We start from the raw sequence: 21899 nt of genomic DNA, 5'->3' as shown, positions 1-21899 counted from the left end.
CACCCACTTTGCGCCGTATTATTCAAGAGGAGCGTACGTTGTGATTAAGCACACCGAACACTTGACAAAGATAAAGAAACGAACGAGAGAAGCAGGAGAAAGATTCAGAAAGTTAGTAGGTTGCCACGTCATGCCATTAGAAATTAAGAAAAAAAAAAAAAAAAAATTAATGCAATTTCCCCAAATGCGACCAAACCGACCGACCCAGAGCTGAAATTGCAAGTATATATTTTAAAAATGGAAGAGAGTGAGTAGTGAGGAAAAACAAAAGAAAAAATAAATTTTGAATGAATGAGTCACGTAAATCAGTTGTGTTGTTTGGATTGGTTGGTGCTGACAAATTGCTGAAAATGACATGCACGTTCTTCACAATCACCCACGTCGCTTCTATTTCTGCAAAGTTCGTAGACTCATCGATGGATACCCATCATCTCATCTCAGACAGGGGAATACTCTTCTCTTGGTGGGCTCCATCTCTTTCAAAAGATTCTGCCCCCCCACCCCACCCAAAAAACAAAAACCAATATTTTACCCTTTTTATTCTTATTCTTTTTTTAAAATTAAAAAAAAAAAAAAAACTAATCATATTTTCATAATTAGGAATTCAAACAGTAAAATTTCTGAATTTGACCATATTATATTGTTTTCCATCAACATCAACATTCAAGAGGTCGGCATTGAATAGTTCATCATGGGACAACAAGACCAAGCCGAAAGGAAATAAATATTTCTGCCTCTGTGTGTGTGCTGGCTGGACCTGTTACATTTATGAATTTTGTGTGTTTTCATCCATGGCACTAACCAACCAACACCACTACCCTGAATCAACTACTTTCTGCTGACTTAATGAATAGTGGCCAGCATTTGAAAGGGGACACTAGAAGCTTCTTCACTTTTATCAAACAAAACCTGATTCAATATTTTGTTTTTGTTTTATTGGCTTTAACAATACAGCAGCAGAGTTTCAGGCTCACTCCCTGTGATATTGTCAAGCTTGAGTTGAGCAGTTTTTGACCATATTTCCAATGAGAGGAGCACCCTTTGTCCATTATAGCTCTGTCCTCAACAATACATGACAGGAACTGGTGTCTAAGCGGTTTATATGGAGAAGGGAGAAGAAATTATGGGAAAAAGAAACAGGTGATAGGATATTTCTTCAGACATTGTACCTTGTGAGGTGAAGAATCCATTGCCATTCAACCAAGGACAATGTCAAATCTAATTTATAGGGTACATGCTCATCCAAGGGCATGCAAATTCAAAAGAGAATTCCAGATGCTTTGGTGACATGAGCAAAATATGTAGTAATGCCCAAAGAACACTAGCATTTTTATGCAACTCACAGATCAAGATCTGTGAAGTAGAAATCAAGATACAATTGACAAAACATTTCTCAATCATCATTCTCTATCTACATCAGCATGATTGGCACGTAAAATCTCAGAGTTGAAAATTTCAAAGCCAACACATGAGATTTCAAGCATCTGAAATCTCCTACTTTATCCACCATAATCCAACAATGCACTAAAACATATTGACACTGAATTTCCAAACAGAAAGAACACAACATGCTATCTACACCTATCAAAAGAACACGTTTTAAGAAAAGAAACAAATGACCTCTTTTTACCGACCATCAGCAGAAGTGAAAGACTCTGCAAACCCGACTGGCCTTGCTGGGATACTATCCTTAGTATCTTCTAAAGCCATATAGCTCAAGTCCTTTCCTTCCTGCCAGCCCTTCACCATCTGGTTTAGGGGAAGGCTGTAATCAATGCCAGAATATTCCTCGGTGTCATCATCGAAGGGTTTCCATTTCTCCACAAGTGGGGACAATACATTCACGGCGTAGCCCATATCTGGCCGTTGGTTGGGCTCTCTCGCAGTGCAGTGCCCAGCTAGTTCAGAAATTGTTGAGATGCTTTCAAATGTTTCTTCTTTAACATCAAGGGCTGGGTCAATGGCTGCCATCAGTTTTTCCTTATCTGATTTTATGCGCCAGAACCATGCGGCTAAGTACTGGCTCTCCTCAGGCCTGTCCTCATCAAGTGCCATCAACCCAGTCAATAGCTCCATTAACACAACCCCAAAACTGAAGACATCAACTTTGGTTGTGATTTTCCCTGTCACTGGATCAATCAAGCAACCAAATTTGGAGTTAGCTGGATATTTGCACGCACTGATTTTGGATAATAAACATTGAAATCACCTAGTCATTCAAGCATATATAGAACAAGGAAATAAGCATTTGTACATTTTATGTCATCTACCTGGGTTGGCTAGGAGGTTAGGTGACTTCTCGTCAAACAGATTTTTTTTTTTTACCTTTAGAATAAATTGCAGGGGCTTTAATTTGTTTATCAAGATTTCTTTTCTGGTTTGGGCACCAAATTTTTGTTCTGCTCAAAGTTGAAATGAAACTTAACATTTCAAAATTCTTTTTGAAACTTACAAAAATTGCCAAAAGGTAAGTAAATGATCAACATTGAAACAAATAGCTAGAATGGTTTGAAAGCAATATGAAATGTGGAATTAGCTTCATAATCCATTCTACATATTATGGCAGATACTCTAATAATGTATCTACAAGATGCACGAGTCCAAATTGACTTTTGCAAGAATTTTGCTAATTTCTGCCGTAAACTCAATGCAATAAAGCCTTTTGATCCTACAAGGGGTCAGCAACGTCAATCTTTATCCTGTTGAGTTCCAGTTAGAGAGTTTGTTATCTTAAAAGAGGTAAAATAGTTTCTATAAAGCATGCAATGCTTCATATGTTAAATAGTAAACAAAGAGAGAATGTTAATAACTTCCTATTCATATCAATTTCAAATGTAACAGATTGGAAAGCAACTAGTTTAAATGTTACCTGCATATTCTGGTGCCAAGTATCCAAAAGTCCCAGCAAGCCTGGTCACCACGGATTTCGCCCCATCAGGAGCAAGCTTCACCAATCCAAAATCAGAAACTTTTGCTCTAAAATCATCCCCAAGTAAGATATTTGAAGATTTAAGATCTCTGTGTATGAAGCTCTGGTGAGCCAGACTATGGAGATACTCCATCCCCCTAGCAACATCCAAGGCAATATTTAGCCTCCTCTTCCAAGAGAGAGGCTCCAGTTTAAAGCTCTTCCAGTGGAATAAATGCCTGCTCAGAGCCCCTTGAGGCATATACTCATATACAAGAATTCTCTCATTGTCTTCAATAGAATAACCCAAAAGAGATACCAAATGACGGTGCCGGACCTTTGAGAGTACCGCAATTTCAGACTGGAATTCATCCAAGGCTTTGTTAGTAATGACACCAGCCTCCATTCTTTTCACTGCTATTTTTGTACCATCATCCAATTCTCCCTTATAAACTACCCCAAAGCCACCACGGCCAAGTTCATTCTCGGGGGCAAAATTTTTTGTCACATTTCGAAGAACTTGAACTGATATGATCAGATTTCCAGCATCAATGACATGTGACTCACCCATTCCACTGCTGTGTCTGCTTCCAGAGCCACTCCCTGTCATTGTAGAAGTGCTCCCATTGGTATTATTGGCAACAACAATCTTGACCGTGTTATCCGAATCAGATGGATCTCTTGGATGAATTACAACTGAACTAGGAGCCTCGGAGGTGTCTTTTCTCTTCTTACAATAGTAGACAGATAGAGGTATGACCAGTAAAGCAACAACTGCAAAACTTGCAACAGGGGCCACAACCAAAACCAAGTTTGACTTCTGAGAACTTTTACCAGAAGCATCAGTGCCATTAGAACTCGAGCCTGTTCCTGGGGAAGAGGGGTTTTTGGGCGAACCAGCAGACGGGGGGTTGTTTCCTTGTGGACTGTTTCCCGTTGCCGGGGGGGTTCCCTCAGGCTGATTCCCATTCAATAGAGGGTTGCTATCAATGACAAGGTTCACAGTGCTGCTGAATTTTGGCAATGGAGGGGAAATATTGTTCCCACTTAGGTTCAACATCGTCAAATCTTTCAAGGTAGTCCAGTTTTGGGGAACAGGACCATTCAAATTATTATTCTGAAGCCTAATTTGAGTAAGAGAACCTAAATTTGCAACTGCAGGACTCAAGGAACCATTGAGATTAAAATTAGGCAAGTTTATGATATTAACCTCTGTGCCGGTAACACAACTCAGCCCCAGCCATCCAGGAGGGCCACAAGGCTCATTACCAGACCATGCAGAAACAAGATTTGAAGGGTAATTCACCCCATCAAGGAACTCTATAAGTGCCATAACCTGAGGGGAACAAAGAGCCCCCGGAGTTGTTTGACAAAATGCATTGGAATTAAAAGACGCGGTATTGGCTTTGAATTCCGGTATCGGACCCATCAGCCTGTTATTGTTCAAATCTAACTTATCCAAAGGCAAATCAACTAAGCTATTAGGAATTAAGCCAACAAGTTGGTTACCGTTCAGATTGAGATCCTTGAGATGAGTCAAATTCCCAATGCTGTCCGGAATCTTCCCTGTGAACTGGTTGCCGTGGAGCCAGAGACTAGTAAGCGGTGACATCGCCGTCACCACGTCGATTGGACCCGTCAACCCTCCTCCTAGCTGATTATTCAACCAAAGACTCTGCAAAAGCAAACCGCCAAAACTGTTCGGAATCTCGCCGGTCAAACTGTTCCCAGAAAGTTTCAAGTTTTCCAGAGAAGAAAACTTCCCTAGAAAAGTTGGCAACGGACCCACCAAATTGCAACTCATGCAAGAGAGATTTCTCAACTGGGCGGAGTTCTGCAACTGAGTAGGGAACATCCACCCCCTAGTGCTGGCATTAAAATTGATGTAATCCAATGCCAAGACCTCCAGACTGTCAAGCCCATCAAAGAAATCTCCCGGGATGGTATCAAATCCGTTGAAGTCCAAGTACGCATTTTGCAGATTGGATAAGCCGCTGAAAGACGGTAAGGTTCCGGTGAACTTGTTCTTTTGGAGGCCAAGGTCAGTGAGCATGGAGAGCTGGTTGAGGTTCTGCGGCAGAGTGCCGATCAATCCCATATTTTGGACCTGAATCTGGCCAACCCTGTTACCCTTGCAATAAACATGCGGCCAATTAGACCCACATGGGTCGGCGTCGTTCTCCGGCCACTTGAGGAGCTCTGCGTTCTTCAACCCTTGCTTGAACAGGTTGAGAATTTTAACGTCATTGGGGTCAGTAGCACTAAAAACCACCGCCAGGAGCGAGAGAAGGAGTGGAAAGACAAGGTTTTGGTGATGGGGTTCCATGGCAGATCTGTGTTGGCGCCGCACGATGCTTCTACTACATCAGACCCAAAAAAACCAAGAAAGAGAGAAGCTTCATTTTGAGGTTTAATGGCGCTTTTCAAGATTACCCATCTGAAAAATCTTGCACGGAAACAGCATACAAAGAGTGATGAAAGAAGTGAAACTCACTCACTGTAGCTAACAAAAAGAAATGATTACATACAAATTGCGCCAAAAAAAAGAAAAAAACCAAGCTTGTTGACTACGTTAAAGAGCAAAATCGGCGGATCCTTGCTGAGAAACTTTCGAACAATTTAGATGAAAAAAAAAAATGTAGAAAATTCAGGCTGTAATAAATGGGAAATGGCGAAAATCCAGAGCCTGGTCCGCACCTCTTTCGAAAGTTTTAGTAATTTACGTATCGTTAGTTGTCTCATCCAGATTCTGAGAGTGGCTTGCCACGCACTACAATATCCTTTTTCTTTTTTTTCTTTTTTCTTTTTTTAAATATATATATTAATTAATTAATTTTCTCTCTCTCTCTCTCTCTCTCTCTCTTCATCCGTGATCTGTTGAATGACCAAAAAGGGTATTTGTGTCATTTAGATGGGTAGACTAGGGGACTGGTGGGATTCGTGTAGGTGTGCAAGTGAGTGAATCATTACTCTTGCTTATAGTTTGTTAATGAAAATTAGTTTAATTAAGAGTTAATTAGTATTATAATTATACCAGTAGAGATCAGTATTAGTGATAATTAAAGTCACCCAGAGATTGACCACGGCTGCTTCTGGACTTTTGTCTCACACAATTGGAATATACACAATTGCTTTTGCACCCGGACCGGATTCACATTCATATCTAATTAGATTGTCTATTTTTTTTTTTAATCGAATTTTATAGAAATTCAAAATATTAAATATTTTTATATCATTTTATTAATTTACTATTTATTGTAATTTTTAATATTATGAAATCGATAAATATGGATGTGATAACATTATAATTAATTAATTAATTTAATATAATAAAAAAAATTGAAGAAATTTACATGATATCATAGGCTAAAAATTATAGAAGATTTTAATCTAAAGTAATAATGAAAAGTAGAGGATAACATTAAAAATTAAAAAAGAAAATCTTGATTTGAAAATGAAGTTCGAGAACTCTTAGGGTGACTGCGACGGTCAAATTGATGACAAAACTTTAATTGAAAAATTAAAACGTGTCACCGTAACTAAAGTTGAATATTATTGGCCACCGATTTCAACCACTATCTTTTTTGTGGAAGTATATGTGAGGTGGAAAAAACATATAGAAAAATAACAGGCTGTGAGTGTCCAATCTAATACAGGTCACCAGACTCACCACGTGCCATCATTCTATCTTAATCTCCATCCGAGAAGGTTGGTAAGGACAACAAAAAAAAAAAAAAAAAAAAAAAAAAGAGCACAAAATTGGATAATGCAACGTGTCGGTATCATGAAAGATGATGCATGATAAAACATGGAAAAATTATATATATTTTGTAACATTGTAATTTCAATAATAAATTAGTAAAAAATAAAAATATTGAAAAAAAAGTGCAAAAATGATAGTTAGAGAATCACAAACGTAGTTTTTTTAAAAAAAAAATTAAAATGGCAGTGGAGAGACCGACTATAACTATTCTACAGAGAGGGGCCTCTAGACACTAGGAACTGTTGCTTAAGTCCTAAGAAGTCGAATAAACCTAGGAAGTCATAGGGTCCATTTGGGTTTGCGATTTAAAAATAACAATTTTAAAATATGCGATTTGTAATTTTTTAAAATGCAGTTAAGCGTTTTGGCAAAATTGCAGTTTAACCTTTAAAATTGTGCGTTTTCAAAAAAAGTACATCTTTAGCTGCAATTTGAAAAGGCAGAACAATTTTTTAAAAAACACAATCTCAAATAATTCATTTTTTACGATTTGGTTTAAAATCACACTTTTTATTTATGAAATGGCAATCTCATACACACCAATAGTCTAACCTAGCCTCATCAGGACATAAGTGAGACTCAAAGCAACTAATACTAATTGAATTGAAGATTTTCATTTCTAAAATCGAACTCTAACCCTAATACGTGCCTAATTACTTAAAATTTTTGTTTTTAAACGTTCCCGTACTTGTGGTAAAGATAAATGTAGTTTTAAAAATAATAATAAGAATAAGAATAATAAATAAAAAATAAAAAAATCTAAAATATAGGGCATCACACAGCAGAAATATCTGTGGCAATTAATATCATAGGCGACAAAATTCTTATCTTAACATCCATCCTGCGAGGGAAGATAATAAGTTGGAGAGCGACCTTAAAATCAATTAAATGTTTTGTTTTGTGAGACTTTCCCTCTTTTTATCTCTTTCGTAGATCCAATGAATCCTATTATTAGAAAAATATGTCTAATATGATCACGGCAGTTTTCGGTCTGTCATATTGCAATTTTGTCTATTGAACAATATATATATATATATATATATATATATATATATATTATCAAAAAAAACATTTAAGTTGTTAGAATATATGAAAATATATATATATATATATTTTTAATATATTTTATATTATAATAATATCAAAATATTCTTCATTTGCATTCCTCTTCCTATAAAGTATAAATAGAGACTTTTATATTGCAAATAAATTAAGTTAATTGAGTGGTTGACGTAATTGTTTAACAATTAACACCGAACCACCCGTAAATTTATTGTGTTTTTTTCTCTCTCTTGCTTCTCCTATAATTCTCATATTTTATACCCACAAAAATGTATATATATATATATATATATATATATATTCTCACATAATTATATTACAAATTGACGTTACAATAAAGTAATTAATTATTTTTTTTGCTATCATTAATTAAAAATTATTTTTTGGGTTTTTTTATTTATTGCTTAACAGGCTTTTTTATGTCATTTTTTTAAAAAAATAAACTTTAGTTCTTAATACACTTTTAATACTATTTTTTAGAAAGTGTTATGTCTTGGAAGTCTTAAGTTGTCTACCCCTTTAAGCTACCCTGGAGCCCGAAAAAAAAAAAAAACATTAAAAATAAAAATTAAAAAATGGTGTGCAGCTCATTTTTGCTTGGCCTCAATTGAATTAAATTGTTATTAAAGAAATTAGTTGAATTTCATCAAGTTCATTAGCCGGCCCTGCTAAGTTGTAGCTAGATATTATCAATGGCTCAGGACAAAAACAAACCAACAGAAGTTGGATATTTTAATGACAGATCAAAGACAGCTACATGTTATAGTTTTCTTCAAGTCACACTAAAATCCTCCAATCCTTCATGCATTTTCATGTGGTTATCTTTTTCCCGGAAATTAATACAAATTATTTTTTTCTCAGTTTACAGTATCATTAAATAGTAATGCTAAAAATTACATTTTTAATCTACGATTATCTTACACTGTTAATATTTATTAATATTTAGATAAGTCATTTTTAAAATTAAAAAAAAAAAAAAAAAGTTAATTAGAACTGTCACATCATAGTCGGTTTGCAATTACGTTAAAGAGTTGCCAGCCAAGAAGGTGACTTTTCGTAAATCCAATGTCTATTGCCTCACATGTAAACCTTTAGAATTTCTTAACATCATGAAAAGCAAAAATTAATAAATAAACCAATGAAGCAGCATCATGAATATGAACTTTGGCTAATATCTATAACATGTATAATAATCATGACAAGAAAAGAATAATAATAAAATAAAAAATAAAAAAATTCATTATCACACTCAATGGCAGTCTTGTAAATATAGGCCGGAACAAGGAACGTACCCAAAAATTAAGCGACAATTACGGGCGGAATCATTGACCGTGACTCACGAGCCACAGCACATGATCACCGGGATCACGAATTTCTTCCTCTTTCTTCCCCACCTTTACGTGTCAAACGCTATACGCAAAATTACGCATCTGACCGTTTATCCTTTGAGATGCCGCGGCGCGAACCAGTGCCGAAGAATTTGCTGTTGCACTTTTACGCACGCATGCGGCATCGTTTTAGGAAACCATGATGTCTCAAACAAAGCAGCCTAAACCGTGCACCTTTGCAAGCATGTGTGGAGGGATGGGGATGCTCACAATTTCAACGGCTAAAATTCAAAATAAGATCCAAATAGTATTATTGTGTGTTCATATAGAGATTTTGAGCAAATAATTTGTTGGGTGCAATGATTGGAGCTTTGCTCACCGATTTAATGGTTGGCAAGGATTGGAGTTCAGAATTTTCATGTGTTTTTGGGAAAATTAAATAAGGGTTAACTGCATTTTCTCATCTTTAATTATCTTATTTTTTTATAATATCACTCTCTTTTTTTTTTCTTTTTTTTTTTTTTTTGTGGTAATGTCTCATCCCAATTTATCATTGGGGTTATAATGACTTTTCGGTAAGGGGGTTGGACAATACAAAAATAAAATAAAATAAAATTAGGAGGATAAAAAATCAATTTTAGAGGGGTTATCATAATTCACACAAAAACATATAATTTTTGGGGAACTACTGTCCTCCGATGCTTACTTTGGTTTCGCTCCCAAATGTCTCTCTTCCACAAGTCAAAGTGACTTGCCTTTTTATCTGTTAAAATATTTGATTAAACGATTAAATTTACTATTTTTTTTGATCATTTTAAGTTTTTAGGACAAGTTGTGACTCTTGAGCTCGAACCTTGACTCGGTCAATTCACCCCATTTAAATTCAATGTTTCACGTGTTGGACTTTACTTATTAAAAGAGAGTTTAATCTCACACGTGAGGATGAATGTTAAAGTATTTGATTAAATGATTAAATTTACATGTTTTTATCAACTTAAATTTTTGAGATAAATAATAATCTAATATTATCTATAATATTTATCTTATAGACGATATTTTTATTACTTTGGGTTGCAGAAAGAAACTATTGCCATATTACATTAAAAATTAATTAATTAAAAGGAGTAAATGTAATTTCTCTCTAAAATAGAGTTGAATAAATACTAAGGAAGATGGACATACATATGGGCTGTGTTTGGCAATGAAATGGAAAAATGGAGTGGAACGATACTGTAGCAGATTTGATTGATATGAGAGAAAAAAGTAAGAATGTTTTGTATAAAAAAGTAAAAAAATTTGTTTTGTAGTGATTTTTTTATTTGAATAGTAATAAAAAGTGATTGATATGATGTAAAAGAGTAGTAATTTTTGGTACATCGGCGTGCTTGAACAGTAAGCACGCTGGTTGCTTGAACAGTAAGCACGCTGGTGTTAAAATATTATAAAATATTATTAAAATAATATTTGAACAATAAATAAAATAAAATAAAATAAATTTTAACACCGGCGTGCTTACTGTTCAAGTACGTCGATGTGCCAAAAATCACCACTCGATGTGAAAAGTAAAAATGCTGGAGTTGATTTTGAAAAGAATTTTTTGAGTTTTTGGATCTAGTCCGGTCCGACTCTTTGCCAAACACAGCCATGAAGTTAAAAGACAAGATCCGACAATACGGGCACTTCAACCTAGGAAGATCTAATTTGATTTTGGATGATTTTGATTAATTAAGAATATTTAAATTAAATTGCACGTTGTTTATTAATTGGAATAGTCAACCCCAAAATGTTTCTTTAATAATGAGCTGGAGCTGTCTCATGGAGTTTGGATTGACCTAATAATGCTAGCAATCGTTTGGTCATGAATGTTAATTTCCAAGGTTTAACCTAACTGAAGGGTGAAAGCTTAGTTTCATTTATGAAACTTTTAAGTGCTATAAATTTGACTAATTCAATAGCCAAAATTTAGGAGATTGTAAAAAAAAAAAAAAAAAAAAAAAATGGAGGACAGAAGATAAAAGAGAATCAACAAAGAGAAATGATAATTTTTTATTTTTATTTTTTGCCATAACTTAACCGCCTGTCTTACCAAGGCATCGATGAGACACAAGGAGAATAATAAAAATAGGCATGAGGATTCATATATTCGGGAGTCGAACCCCACCCATGCCCTTGCATTATCCAAACCCAGTAGAAGTGCTCCCTGAAATCATCGAACCACCACCTCTGTTGGTGAATTTTCTCTAATTCAATTTTGGATTGATTACCGATGGGTTGAGATTGGCCAATTTGGCCTTCGACCCAAGTCCAACCAACTTGAAGGCTCGAAGTCGGTCAACAAGAGGCTGCTATTGGCCTAATTGGTAGTCAAATTAAATGAGAGCATTTTCAGCAATAGTAGTCAAATTAATTACTGAAAAACTATAAATTTATATTTTACCTACTCATTTTTCTATTCTTATTCTAATTTCTATTTTTCTTTAAATATTATTTGTTTAATTTTAGATGAAGGGAGAGAGAGAGAGAGAAAAAGGACTAAGAGAGAGAAACAAGATGAGTGGAAATTCATATTATATTAGCATAGGTTGCTACAATAAACTTTCATATATGAAGGTTTACTAAAGCAAATTGGATGAAAACGCTCTATTTTGAAGTATTTGTTGAAGAGGTAAAGTGACTCATAATAGCTAATAAATATAGCAATTATAAGCCATATAAAGACTATACTAGATAAAAATGATCCTCTCCTGTCCAAATGACTAGGAGAGTATCTGATCCTTTATATCACAATGACAAAATTATCCTCCCAAAAAAAGTTAAAAGACAATTTTATCCTTGTGATATAAAGGACTGAATAGTGAATACTCTCCAATTTATTCGAATGGGAGAATGCTTTAAGAGTATACTAAATAGCATTAAATTCAAGGGTGATAGTTTAAATGTTTTACCAATTTGTGATGCCCTTGTTAGGTAGGATGCGTTCTAAACACGACATGCTATAACTCATAGTAATAAGTTCCAAGTGAGCCAGGTGTATGATGTAAATAGGCCAACGTAATAAGTTCCAAGTGAGCCAGGTGTATGATATAAATAGGCCAACTTCTCATATTAGATAACGTCAAAACTCGAAAGAAAACAAAAGATAAAAAGATTCTATATATGAATTCCAAGCAAATGAAGATAAATGCTATTTATTTCTTTAATTTGGTTGGTTGGAGGATTCCATCTACATTCTACACCACCATCACGGGCAATTCATTTGAGGCTTGAATGAAAAAAAAAAATCTAAATGAGGTATTTTTACTTTTAATTTAGTAATATATAAATTCTTACATTAAATTTATCAAAAATTTCTTTTGTTTTAGATTGAATTTTTTTTTTTTTCAAGATATATAAGATTAAAAAGTAATTACAAACAAGATAAATAAAAACTTAATTACACTATATATGACGTTGTTCTTCTTTCTTTATTTGCATAGCTTGAAAAACAAAATAACAAAAATATTTTACGGGAGGACAAAGTTGGAATAAATTATATTAAAAATTCATGTGCATCTCACATGTTATTAAAAAAAATAAACACATGTCAGTTTTATAAACTAGGTTGAAGAAAATTTCTCCAACTCAGTTTGAAAGAAAACTTTGTCCAATTATACGTTATAACGTGATAAATATATATATTTTTTTCCACCCTAACGTAACAAAGGGTAACTTGGTTTTTTTGGCAAGCCTTTAAAAACACTCGTATTGGGCTTAACAAAATAGCTTGGTCATGTAACAAAAATTTCTTAAAAAGACTTTATATCCCGCTTTGCAAAATAGTTAAAGAATTGTTGAGTTACTACAGTGCTGAGCTATATTAATAAATAAATAAAAAAAACACACACAATCTTGTTCTATTTTTTCTTTGAGAATAGAGAAAATAGATGAAGAAATAATATTTTAAATGAAAAAGTGAAAACGAATAGCTAAAATGATGAGGCAGATATACGTGCATGGAAACATTGATAGTTAAAATAGAAAAAAAAATGTTTTGATAGTTAAAAGCTTATTGTAAAGGGATAATATAGGACAAAAATTTGCTACAAACTGGTTTGTAATAAATTCATACAAACCCATCTAGTAAAGTGACATGTCTCGTAGCTCTTAAAAAAACACATGAGAAGCACATGTTATTAAAAAAAAAAAGTGATTTTCACATATTAAGGGTCTACATGTCACTTTATTATATGAATTAGATACAAGAGCCAGTTTATAGCAAATTTTTATCCAATTATCTCTATGATGGTGTTATTTGTTTCATACTTCAAGCAATAACACTATCACAATCCAATTTAGTTGATGGCGGAGCTCGGCAAAATCCCAATTCAAGAACCATGTTTTGTTTGTTAATGTGTGTTTGACGTGTCCTCAATAGGTACATCAATCGGCTGGGACCATGTCTAATGAAGTGGAAGTTACTAGTTTGAATCCTCATCCTCCTCTTGTGCGGACATGTCAAAAAAAATGTTTGTTTGACGCTTTTTTCTTTTTTTTTTTTTTTTTTTTCAAATTGATTTAAAAAGTGTTTTGATTTGAAATAAATATGAAAATAATTTTTATGCGTTTCATATTATTTTTTGTTAATGTTTTTGTTTTTTTTTTTTGTTTTTTTTAAAAAAAAAACTTTAAAAACAAAGCTCAATGTCTTTGAAAAATCTAAAAAAATAACAAAACTATTGGCTCAAAACCTCCACAAAATGGTTGTTTGATAAGAAATTAAGAGGCATGTGAAAGAGTCTTTGCCATGGCAGTTTATATATTTTAAAAAAATAATAATATCATTCTTCGCATTCACTTATCAATTTTTATAAAATAATTGAAAGTTGAATAAAGATGGATAAAAGTACTGAATATCTTTTTGGTGATTTGGTAATATGATTTAGTTTCTGTGTCGGTGGATAAATTCGTTAATTATAGTCTTGTCAATGAAATGATTTGTTTCCATTTAGACAGAAATCAAAGTTTATTGGTGTGCTCAAGAATCAAATCCCGTATTTCTAGGAGTGTTGTGTTGGGCTCAACTTTCCGAAAAGCAACAATCCAATTCATACTTGCACGAAGATAAATTATGGGGATGCACAGTAAAAGATTTAGATTAGACTAACTTCTTTATGACTTTATCATTATCTTAAGTCCTTGTTTGGACAAAGGAATAAATTCATTTTTCCCATTAAAATTAAAGGCATAATTGTGTTTAACACACCACCCTCAGAATCTGGGGCAGACATCAATTTTTCAAAGATGAATCTCACTTCATTTGTGATCAATCTGTGAGTGAACAATCCCGACACCCTTCTATATAGTTTTTTTTTTTTTTTAAGGGAAATTTTAAAAGTTCAAGTAAAAAGAATTCATATGGACTTCATGTGTTGCATTTTCTTTCCTATTAATGAATATTTATTGGAGACCATACAAGACCCAATCACGGGTGAAGCGATGGGGACCCTCGGAGCAGCTGAATTTTGGACTTCATGTATTGCATTTTCTTTCCTATCAATGAATATTCATTGGAGACCATACAAGACCTAGTCACGGGTGAAGGGATGGGGGCCTCGGAGCAACTGAATTTTGTAGGGATCTTGATTTTATAGACATTATTTTGGAGGGAGATTCCAAGCAAGTTGTTGAGGCGCTTAGTGTGCAGGTTCCATTTGGTGCAAGTATGGGCATATTATTGTAGACATTCTTGAAGTACCGAAGGTTTTTCGAAGTTGGGACATCAACCATGTTAAAAGGACGGCTAATGAGGTTGCTCATGGGCTTGCAAAAGCTGCAATAGGGAGAGTAGTGAAAAGATTTGGATAGAAATGACCCTAACACCACTTTTGATGTTGTTACCCTAGAGCGTTATGTTCTTGTTGTTTAGAGTGTTTAGCTCTAGATTTTTCCACCGAAATGAACAAAGTGAATTCTCATTTATTCAAAAAAAAAAAAAAAAAAAAAAAAAAGAAAGAAAGAAAGAAAAAAGAATATGTGTAGTATATGAAGAGGTAGTTGAATTAAGTCAAATATCACTTTTTAAAGTTTAGTGGCTTATGTCCAAATGGAATTGTAATGTATTTTTCCTTGATTTTTTTTATTGAACTATTTCAATGTTTTATTTTGGAAACTATGAACAAGATTTGGCTTAAGTGCTGTATAAAATAATAATAATAAACAAGAGATTTTTAATTGACAGAAATTTTCTCCAAACTAGTTTGAAGGAAATAGCCTTCAACCCATTTAAAATAATGTCAAGTGTTTATAAACATTTAAAACGTTAGTCTAAGTTAGTAAACTGTTATTAATGACCTTAAGAATTTAACGTGCGTTTTAAATGCTTATATACACTTGACACTATTTTAAATGGATTGGAGGATATTTCCTCCAGACTTCCTGAGATTTATATATAAATTCACATATCTTCCTCAAACTACCACAAATTGACAATGTTCCTCCTAAACTTTCAATTGGAATAATGTTATCTCCCCAAACTACCAAAACATTGCCAATACCTCCCCCTAAACCTGTAAAAAAATAAAAATGACAATAAATTTTTGTCAAAAAGTAAAAAATACCCTTACAAATTCGAAAAAAAAACAAAAGAAAAATAATAATAATTTTTTTTAAAAAAAATTCCCACTCCCTTTTTATTTTTAAAAATTATTAGTTTTAGTTATTTTATTTTATTGTTTTGAATTTTATTACAGGTATTTTCGTCATTAGAGGGAATATTGATAATTTTTTGTAGTTTGAAGGGGGACATGTTACAATTAAAAGTTTAGAGAGAACATTATCAATTGGATGATAGTTTGAAGGAGATATATCTAAGCCAAATCCTAAGGATAGGGCATCCAAAAACTTCACAAGCAAATTTGATAGAGTTGGGTCAACCGGGCTCGAAAGAGCGTATGTGATTTTTACCGTCTAAATTTTTTCAGTGAACATATACTATTATGGTTATGCTCAGATAAAGTAATCACTCTAGCAGCCTCTCTGTCTTTTAATTTTTTATTTTTTAAATGTAATAAAGCTGTTTATCCATATAATTGTATGGAATTGGAGCTATTCGACCAATCATCAGTCTTTCCACAAACATACCAACAAAAAGTGGGATCCATGTATCTTATTCACCTAATATTTTATTTTCTCCAAAATTTTATCAGTTAAAATTATTCTCACTCAAATGATTCTCTTTCTCTCTATAAATTTGGTGCCTCTGTGGCGGTGCAAAGGTGGCTTTTGATTGAGCCATAAATCCCAGACAAACTGGGGGCCCCATGTCTTATGCTAAGCTTTTTTTGTTTGCTGTGTCGGAGTTGGGGCCAAAAGAGTCAAAAAGTTTGAGCCCCCCACCCCCACCCCCCACTCTTTTCTTTCACCGAAAAAGAAAAAATAATATTTTTTGTTTTCCTTACTTTACTGTTTCATAGTCAATATTATATGCTCTTGAATTTCTCAAGAGATGTGATTTGATTGAAATACTATGCCTAAAGTGAAAATTAACAAAAGTATTGGGTCGGGTGTTGAAAAATACCCTTCTTTTACCCGTCAATTTCAATCCAACTATCCAAGCCATTTTTGCCGTCCTCGCTGGGAGCAACCAATAGGAATAGGACTAATTATAAAATATTTGGAAAAGTCGAGACTATTGTGCTGAATGATGATTTGACTTTAAAAATTATTATTATTATTATTTTTTTTACGAGGGTTGATTTTTAATGTTGGTTGTTTAACGGATTCAGATTTTCAGTAATTTATTACTCAAATTATTATGTAACAAAAGTGAAAGAGTTTTTATAGATTCACATTCTCGAGCAGGTAAGAGAGCAGCCCAAAATTTGTTTAAGCAAGTAAATCTCGTATTAGTTCTTTTACATTTGTTATTCGAATTGCTAGTAATTTATATAATAAAATTACTAACAATTTCATTAATCATATAACAATTTACTAAATAATATTACCCTCTCTAAAATATATTTGTGTTTTTCAACCTAAACTGCCAAACTAATTGACCATTTGAAATCACCAGTTATCTTAGTCGAGCTTCTCATATTTTCATAAAGTCACTAATTGTTTTTTTTTTTTTTTGAGCAGAATTCTTTGTGATTGGGATTCCTTGCCATGGTTTGTCCACAATTGAGAGAGGTCTTCAAAGAATCCACGTGTCCAAACGTGTTTGAACTATCTAAACACCTGTTTAAACAATTTGATTTCATCAAAAGTCTTTCGCTATGGCACTCGACCATGCAGCAATTCAGATAACAAATTACAGTCAGTCCTGATCTTTTTCCACCGTTCAATGCATATGCATGTGTCACACAACACCAAAAAAAAAAAAAAAAAGTGATAAGTGCAGTTTTTGATATGATCCATATATGTAAGATATAGACCATATAAACTAGATTTCATAATCTTTTTCATGATTTGTGGAGGAAGAAAGGGGGCAAGATATGGATACACCCAAAGGAAAGAATTGAATAATAAAAGTGAGGGTGATCAGAGAGAATTGGAATCTTCCCTAATAGAGAGCAGAGCACCACTTTTTTTTTTTCAATTATTGAAGAGGAGTGGTCTCATCAACATACCTTTGTTGTGAAATGTGAAGAAGATGCTCACACTTCATCCCTACCTGTTAAAAAGGCATGGCTGTCAAGAATCAAAATGGGGGGAGGGGGGGTGGGGGGGACATATATACCACTCCAAACCAAATAGGTGTCTATAATTTAGTCCATCTCATTTGGATTGTCCTTTTTTAAAGCAAAAAAAGGCGATTGTGAAATTTGAGTCGCTCTCTCGAATCTGATTGAGTCATAATCTAATCCAGTATCATCCAAAAATTGGAAGGACTTATGATGATTTACACTGATAAAGAGATTTTCATTGCAAGATTCGAGCATATGCCCTGGTGTATGCCTGATTACTTAAAATTCTGATAAATCTCATTTGGGTTTTGCTTTCATCAGGAATAGCTAGTGGTTTACCTCAACATCAAACACAAGAGAGGGCTGAGGGTCCCCTTTTATTCTCTAACGATTAGACTTGCCAAGGACAAACAAATTCTGTTTGGACTCTTTCTCAAGTTAATTTGAATCTCCAACTCAAGACATATACGGAACATGTAGTACACCATGGCACCAAATGATTAGGGCATGCTAGCTGGCCTGTCTCTACCTTCTAATAATGGATAGACTCAATTTTTTTTAGAAATATATTAAGATCGAAAATTAAATTAATATATAAATATAAAATTAGTATCCTTTCAATATTAACAAAAAATAATAATATAATAATTATTTCTTCATATATATTTCAATTTTTATCTCAAACACTTATCAAAATGGATCATCGCATTTCTAGCAAAACTGTGCTACTTCAGTTTCTACGTTATTGCCCTTGTTGCGTTAAAAATCTTTTTACGTTGTTCACTGAAGCTATTGCTCACGCCTAATTTTTTAAATGACAGATTTGGGCCGTCGCTCATGATAGATTTGGGAATAAAATTATTTTTGTTATAATAGGGCTAAGGGTCAAGCCTTTTTTGTGGGCAAAGCTTAATTATTTTGGTCCAAATATATAGATTTAGTTATTTATATAATATAGTAAATAAAATTTTCAAAAGAAGAGGAGGGCCATGGCCAGTATTGATCTCCTCTCTCTGTCTCTATTTCTAATACTGCAAACTTCAGGTTACAAACTTCTAAAACTTTAGTTTGAAAATTGAGATGATTATGTATTATTTTCAAAACAACTCCTTAATTTACTCTTAAGGAATAGTTAAATCGCCACTTGTTTTTAATTTACTCTAAGAAATTATTGATTTAATAATTTAATTAATATTATAATACTCACTTGCATGTGTCCTTTAAGTTGAAATGAGTGGTACTTAAACTCCACTTAAGCTATAAGCTTTGTTCATTTTCAACTAAATATTCCACCTTCTACCATCTTAAAGCTTCCACTTTAGCTTACCACTTAAGCTAAGCCATGATGTAACAATGAATAATGCTACGTTTTATATATATTTTTTTATATAATAATAATCTAACAATTTTGACCTAACAATTGTAAAGCAAACAACAATAAAGTAAATATCTTCCGTCATTGAAGGATGAGATTGGCAATGGACCCAACAACTCTTAGATTCATTTGCATCATTGCCTACTAGTCCAATGGGTTTTTGCTCAGATAAAGATTGCCTTCCTCCCTCTTAATTGGGGCTTTTTTTTTTTTTTTTTTTAAGTGCAACAGTTGGTTATCTTGTAATAAAAATGCAAAATTAGTTTTTGTGGTTTACCTGATTTACAATTAGCTCCACGTGGTATTGAAATGAATTCAAAGGTTTTTGAGATATTCCAAAAAAATAATTTAGTCCATATAGTCAAATTTCGTCCACTAATTTAACATATTTTGTTAGTGTGACATTGATTTATTATCTGTAACGTTTCACGCTATCAGAATCTGTTAAGTCAGTGAACGAAATTTGACTGTAAGGACTAAATTATTTTTTTGGTATGCCTTAGGGACCTTTTAGTTTATTTTGATACCACAAATAATTAATTGCAAATCAAATAAACCACATGGACTGATTTTATATTTTTTTCCTAATTTTTATATTATGATTGTTCCAAAGTAAAATATTTTTCAAATTAAAACTGATTCTTTGCTATTTAATCAATCTCTATAAAATAGTCTTGCAGTTTTGTTTTTGTTTTTGTTTTTTTTTTTTACTATTTTTTTATTTTATTTTATTTTTTTTCTAATTAAAAGGTGGAAAGGGGCGACCAGTGTAGTTTCCCCCCTTGGGCGTTACCATCGATGTTCCTACCCGCTGTGGAATGTCCGGTTTGAGCCATAGCTACTGCCTGGGAAGGCGAGCCCGTCACCACAATCCCACAAAGGTGTGAGCCAATAGAGCTCCTTCAAAGTAGCATCTGGTTCACGTATCTACTACCGCAAGTGGATTCGAACACGCGACCACTAGGATGAAAGGAATTCTTCTACCAATTCAACCACCACCCTTGTGGTTTTTTTTACTATTTAATGCACACTAAAAATCATTTAATTTTGTGTACTTAGGATTGTAATAGTGGAATTTGGCTTGCCCACTCCATGACCAAACCCAAAAAACTAATTTTTTTTTGGGTTGGACCTTGGGGGTAGCCAAAGCCACCCCATGGCTCAGTTGGGGAGGCCGGCCACTACCTATGGCAAAAATGGGGTGACCAGCCACCCCATATTTTTTATTATTTTATTTTATATTTTCTTTTTAAAATTTAAATAATAATTTATTATTTTATTATTAATGGGACACATGACTTGTTGTATATCCTTAGATGACATCGAATGGCCAAAATTTCTAAAATTTGTGATGGGCAATTTTCTCCCATTGATGGGGATCCCGATCCTAGGAGAGGAATAGGCCAGAGAGAGCTGGACTCATCTCCGTCTCTTTGGAAACACCAAATGGAGACAGCTTGAAATTTAAAGGGAACTAAATTCAGCTAAGAGACCCAGAAAAAAACACAAAAAAAAAAAAAAAAAAAACTTTAAGAGAGGCGGAGGACATTGATGGGAGTTGAAGCTTTAGAACAATAAATGGAGAGGGGTTTGTGTGTGTGAGAAGGGGCGAGTGTTTTGACGCAAGACGGGAGGAAAATAATAAAAAATATAGAAAATAAGATAAATCATGTTGATAGAGTCTCACCGGTTAACAATAGAGTTTTGGTAGAATTTTACTACTAAGAAAAAGAGAACAATCATGCCTAAAAGAAAACATCATTTCATTAACCATAGTATTTAAATAGATGGTAAAATAAATCATAACCCTAATTTGGTTGACTTTGGGCTAAGCCTATTATCTAATTTATAAAATATCACTAACTCTAGATTAGATGACTTTGGGCCAAACCCATTACAATAACTATTAAAATGTAGATAAAACATCCATCTAAATATAAATAACCTGATTAACTAATAAGATCCAAATAAAATTAAAGACCAACTTATTTATTTTTCCTTCTGCATCAATTTTATGTTTGTGTTGACTAAAGTGAAAATGAAAGCAAAAGGGGAAGGATAGACGGGAAAAAAAATGTTTGGCCTCACTTTTTGGTAAATCCGTTAGTTTTTAGATTAAAAACCCCTTGATAAAATCTGGACCACCCAAAAATACTACCGCAGATATGCAGTAGTGCAAACTACCGCATGAAAGCCAAATCTGTAATCTAGCCTTGTCAGTCGAGTATTGAATGTTCAAGTTATGTTTTTAATTAATTTTATTTCGAATGCAAGCCAAGTTCAAAATAATTTAAGAGCCATATCATTCTTGGACGGACACAAGAGGAACTTGTAACATTACTCGTAATTTTCACATAGTTAAATAAAATATAGGAGAAACTTCACAAATAACCCATTAACTACCATACGTTTTGAGAAGAACCTCATAAATTTTAAAAAATTTTAATTTCACCTATCAAACTTTTAATTTGATGCAATTTACCCATCTTCGTTAATTTTTGCCATTAAACCCTAACGGAAACTCTTAAAAAGACCAAATTACCCTTCAATTTTTGTTTTTGTTTTTTTGTTTTTGTTTTAAATGAAAAAAAATGGTCACAAGGTCACCTTGTGAATTTTTTTTTTAATAATAACTTTTTTTTTAAAAAAAAATTTTAATTTGAAAAAAAAAAAAATCACAGGTGTAAAGGTTATTTTATCACTTTTAACGTTTAAAAACTAACAGAAGAGGTATATTGCATCAAATTGAAAGTTCAGAGAGTGAAATTGAGAGTTTTTAAAATTTAGAGGATCATCTCAA

General features: G+C 33.2%; 1 protein-coding gene across 1 annotated transcript; it reads right to left on the bottom strand.

Moving 5' to 3' along the window:
* Nucleotides 1-1354: 1354 nt before the first annotated feature.
* On the bottom strand, nucleotides 1355-5650 carry LOC132191426 (receptor-like kinase TMK3). The gene is made up of 2 exons (XM_059606439.2): nucleotides 2870-5650; nucleotides 1355-2129 (listed from the first exon to the last, which is right to left on the bottom strand). The coding sequence occupies exons 1-2, from the start codon at nucleotides 5232-5234 to the stop codon at nucleotides 1627-1629; spliced, it is 2868 nt and encodes a 955-aa protein (XP_059462422.2). The 5' UTR covers nucleotides 5235-5650; the 3' UTR covers nucleotides 1355-1626.
* Between the last annotated feature and the right edge of the window lie 16249 nt (nucleotides 5651-21899).

Source organism: Corylus avellana, chromosome 10 (assembly GCF_965113065.1).
Source record: "Corylus avellana chromosome 10, dhCorAvel1.hap1.2, whole genome shotgun sequence".
Lineage (NCBI taxonomy): Eukaryota > Viridiplantae > Streptophyta > Magnoliopsida > Fagales > Betulaceae > Corylus > Corylus avellana.
Note: the sequence above shows the minus strand (reverse complement) of the source record. Positions and strands in the feature narration are given on the sequence as shown.